This window comes from Galeopterus variegatus, unplaced genomic scaffold (genome assembly GCF_000696425.1).
Source record: "Galeopterus variegatus unplaced genomic scaffold, G_variegatus-3.0.2 Scaffold3033, whole genome shotgun sequence".
NCBI lineage: Eukaryota > Metazoa > Chordata > Mammalia > Dermoptera > Cynocephalidae > Galeopterus > Galeopterus variegatus.
The window spans coordinates 102,365-106,582 of record NW_007729144.1 but is presented as its reverse complement, the minus strand read 5'-3'; the positions used below and the strand labels follow the sequence as shown (position 1 = coordinate 106,582).

General features: G+C 39.4%; 1 protein-coding gene across 1 annotated transcript in view; it reads right to left on the bottom strand.

The window, feature by feature from the left end:
- Positions 1–655: 655 nt before the first annotated feature.
- RABIF (RAB interacting factor) overlaps positions 656–4,218 on the bottom strand; it is a 13,058-nt gene continuing 9,495 nt past the window's right edge. The window contains exons 2-3 of the mRNA XM_008583768.1: positions 1,605–2,409; positions 656–1,493 (exon numbers count right to left, since the gene is read on the bottom strand). Coding sequence (XP_008581990.1) covers positions 2,164–2,409 — 246 coding nt within the window. The 3' untranslated portion in view covers positions 656–1,493; positions 1,605–2,163. The remainder of the gene's footprint in view (positions 1,494–1,604; positions 2,410–4,218) is intronic.

Here is a 4,218-nt window from a genome sequence, read left to right as displayed (position 1 = left end):
CACCCTGTTTTGTTAAATGAAAAATGCAAGTTATAAAAGAGCACAGCATGATCTCATATTTGTCTTTAAAAAACCACACGTTTGGGCCGGCCCGGTGGCACACTGGATAGTGCGCCGCTTGGGAAGCGTGGCGGCGCTCCCGCCGAGGGTTCGGATCCCACATACAGACCGGTTCCCGCTCACTGGCTGAGCGAGGCGCGGGAGCAACACCGAGGGTTGCAATCCCGTTGCCGGTCCCCGGTCCGGTACGGGGGCAACACTGAGGGTTGCGATCCGTTGCCAGACACGGAAAAAAGACAAAAAAAACAAAAAACAAAAAAACCACACGTTTATATAAACATATAGCAAAACATTGAGAAGGATATATACCACATTACTATTGGCAATCTCTGAATGGTGGAAGTGCGAGTTAATTAAAATTTTTTTTATATCCATTTTTCAACTTATCTGCAATGAATATGTACTCATATACTATTTCTGTGATTACAAAAAGAAAGTTAAAGCCTAATTTTAAAAAATGCTTAGTTTAGGTTCTGGCTTGTGATGTGAGGGGCCATATGCCCCAGAGGCATCTACTTGGTTTTGTTCTTTCTGATCTGAGTGGATAATTCTCAGTTGCTCTTCTGCAAATAGCACAATAATGGACATTTGACCATTTGTCTAGAAGAGTTCTTTTATTTTGTACTGGAGCTTGCTCTGGCTCTGTCTGGGAATGAAGCCACCTTTCTAGGAGAGTAGGTTGGCTACAGAACTGTGCCCAAGGCCTGTATTCTAGTGGGAAACCCTTACAAAATTGTGGGGTGAAGGAAGGAGGAAGCAACCAGAAAACAGATGCAAAGGAAGGGATTTCAGATGGTAATGTCTCTAGTTAGTCCTTATTTCAATTTTAGGTCTCCTGAATCTTAGAGGGAGGGATGATGGGAGGACACCCGAAACCTGATTATACAGATTACTTCTAGGATGGTGAGTTATTTCAGAAGAGAGAACTGACAGAATAATTGGAAATCATGTTGAAGGCTTAAATAAGTTTGTTAATATCAAACTGTTAGAGCAAAGCCACAGATATAGAAATAGAAGCATTTGGAAGGTTTGTATTCTGAGTTGGTATAGAGATTCCAATTGAACAAAAACTTTCTGAAGATCATGCCCAGTAGGTTCGGTAAATGATGATCCTATCCATTAAAGAAGTCTTTCCTGAGAACAAAGAAAGAAAGTTTCCTGTCCAGATGAGACAAACCTATAAACTCATGAATAATTTGGCAAAGGCCTATCCCTCATATTTCTTATACCTTCCACCCTGATTCCAAGAGAGCCTGGGTAAACAGCTAAATTTTCCTTGTGGTGGCTGCCAGATGGGGTTGAAAATCTGATTCTCAACTTATAGGCTATAAGCACCACATCAAGATTTGAAGAGAAGAGGGGCCACATTCTTCTTCACAATAAAATGTCATTACCAACCTTGAGCAGAAGCTCTCAAACATGGTATCAGAGATGTATCCAAAGTAATGCATTTCTGATTAGCAGTTTAAATACTGAAATTTGTAAATGCTTTACTTTTAGAAAAAATAAATTACTGTGGATAAGAAGGGCATGGTATCAGAGATGTATCCAAAGTAATGCATTTCTGATTAGCAGTTTAAATACTGAAATTCGTAAATGCTTTACTTTTAGAAAAAATAAATTACTGTGGATAAGAAGGGTAGCCATACAACAAAGTCACTCTCGGATACTTATATGTTTTGAGTGAGACAGAAAAAGGCAGTTTTAACTATCAACACATGAGCATCTTTTGACATGTCATCATGGCTAAAAGGCTGACTACTACTCTTCTATTGCAAGAAAAAAAGGGAGCTCCTGGGTAAAATAGAGCCTAGGCAGAATGCCCGGAATGAGACTAGGTTTGTGGAGGCATCAGTGTCCCAAAACGGGGAAAAGGGAGATTAGGAAATGTTGTGATGCAACATGAACTAAGCAAGAGGCGTGCACTTGAGGCTCTAAGGAAGCAGGATTAACCCTGTGCGTGTTCACGTGGACATGCTGGTACTCATTATTTATAGAAGTACGGAGAAGGCGGCAGCAGAACAGTTATGCCAGGTTAAATGCCAGTTCTTGTGGGGAGTCGCTTTTATAGTTGGGGGTAGAGCTGAGTCCCCCTCGCCTCAGTTACTCGTGGGAAACCCGTTCCAAGGCCACATAGAAACTGTTCTTGTCATCTAGGCAATGCCAGCCAATTGGTCCAATTTCACAGTCTGCACAGACCAGAAACTTGATGTTGCCCACGTCTTTGGTGAAGCCCACGTTCTCAAAGATAAACATGTCATCAACCAGCCAGTGTTCCTGGAGGAGATCGCCATCAGGATTGCTGCCATCAGCCAGAGCTGGCTTCTTTCTCATAGAGGGAAGGAAAAGCTGCAGTGGAAGAGAACATAAAAAATATAAAAGTTGAGCTGGCCCATTCTACCTACACGGCTGCCTAGCAGCTCTGTGGAATGGGAAAAAAAAAAAAGGAAAAGAAGAGCCCTCTCATTAAGTTTATAGATTAAGATGCTGGGTGGCTCTTCTGTTGCCTCTGGTCCCTGCCCTGATTCTTAAGGGATATGTGAAAGAGGCGCTTCAGCCGGTTGCTGTGGTAACTTGGCTTCCCTGCTGTCCTCACCATGCCCTACAAGGCCCTGCATGGTCCTAGTCTCTCCCCAGCTCATTATGCTTCAGCCATACTGGCCCTCTTGCCTTCCTTAGACAGCATATGTCACTTTGTCCTCAGATCTTGGGATGGCCTGCTCTTTCTTGGTATTTAGCCCAAATGTAAACTCCTCAGGAGATTTTCTCTAACCAAACAATTTGAATTAGCTTTCCATATTGCCCATGGATTTTTTTGTCTTTTGTTTTTGGCAGTAGGCCAGGACAGGGATCTAAACCCCTTGGTGAATTGTATTTTTTTAGAAGACCTTTATTGAGGTGTAATCGACATAAACTATGCATATTTAAAGTGTACAGTTAGAAACATTTTGGTGCATGTATACATAAGTGAAACCAATATAATAATCAAAAGAGTAAACACATTCATTACTCCTAGAAGTTTCTTCATGCTACTCCCACTTTTTTACTTATCACTTATTTTCTGAAATTATCTTAACTAATTACTTACCATGTGTCTCCCTCTGCTAGAATATCAGCTCCTAGAAAGCAGGACGCTTACCTTTCTTGTTCATTATTGTATCTCCAATGCTTAGTAAGCTATTTTCTTTTCTTTTCTTTTTTAATTGGTGGCTGGTCATGATTGGGATCTGAACCCTTGACCTTGGTGTTGTAATACCATGCTCTAACCAACTGAGCTAACTGGCCAGCTCCAATGCTTAGAATAGTAACTGTTAACAGAGCAGGAACTCGAATATTTGTTAAAAGAATGAATATAGGACATCTGGCTTTGATCTATTCCATCATTGCTAAGAATATACAAGGGATCTTCAAAAAGTTCATGTAAAGATTTCTATTTTTTTTTTATTCGAATATTTGTTAAAAGAATGAATATAGGACATCTGGCTTTGATCTATTCCATCATTGCTACGAATATACAAGGGATCTTCAAAAAGTTCACGTAAAGATTTCTATTTTTTTTTTACTGTGGTAAAATATATAACATAAGGATACTAAGCATTTTATTAATTTCAACATTTACTTGTACATATTTGTGGGGTACAGTATGTTTCCATATATGCATATACTGCACAATGATTCACTTATGGTAGATAGCATAGTTTTGTAGTTACTGTTAGTCCACTACTTCATTTTAAGCATTTTTAACATACAACTCTGTGGAACTAATTACATTCACAATGCTGTGTGACCACCACCTCTATCTATTTCTAAAACTTTTTCGTCATTCTAAACATAAATTCTGTACCTATTAAGCAATAACTTCTCATTAGCCCTTTCCCCCAGTTTCTGGTAACCTCTAATCTACTTTTGTTTCTGAATTTTTCTATTTTTTTCTTAATTGACCCATGATAATTGTATATATTAATGGAGTACAAAATGACATTTGGTACATTTATACAGTGTGCAATGATCATATCAACATATCTATCACCTCAAACATTTGTCACCTCTGTGTTGGGAACATTCAAAACCCTCTCAACTAGCTACTTGAAGTTATACAGTAATTTGTAGTTAACTGCAGCCTCTCTACAGTACTATAGAGCACTAGATCTCACTCTT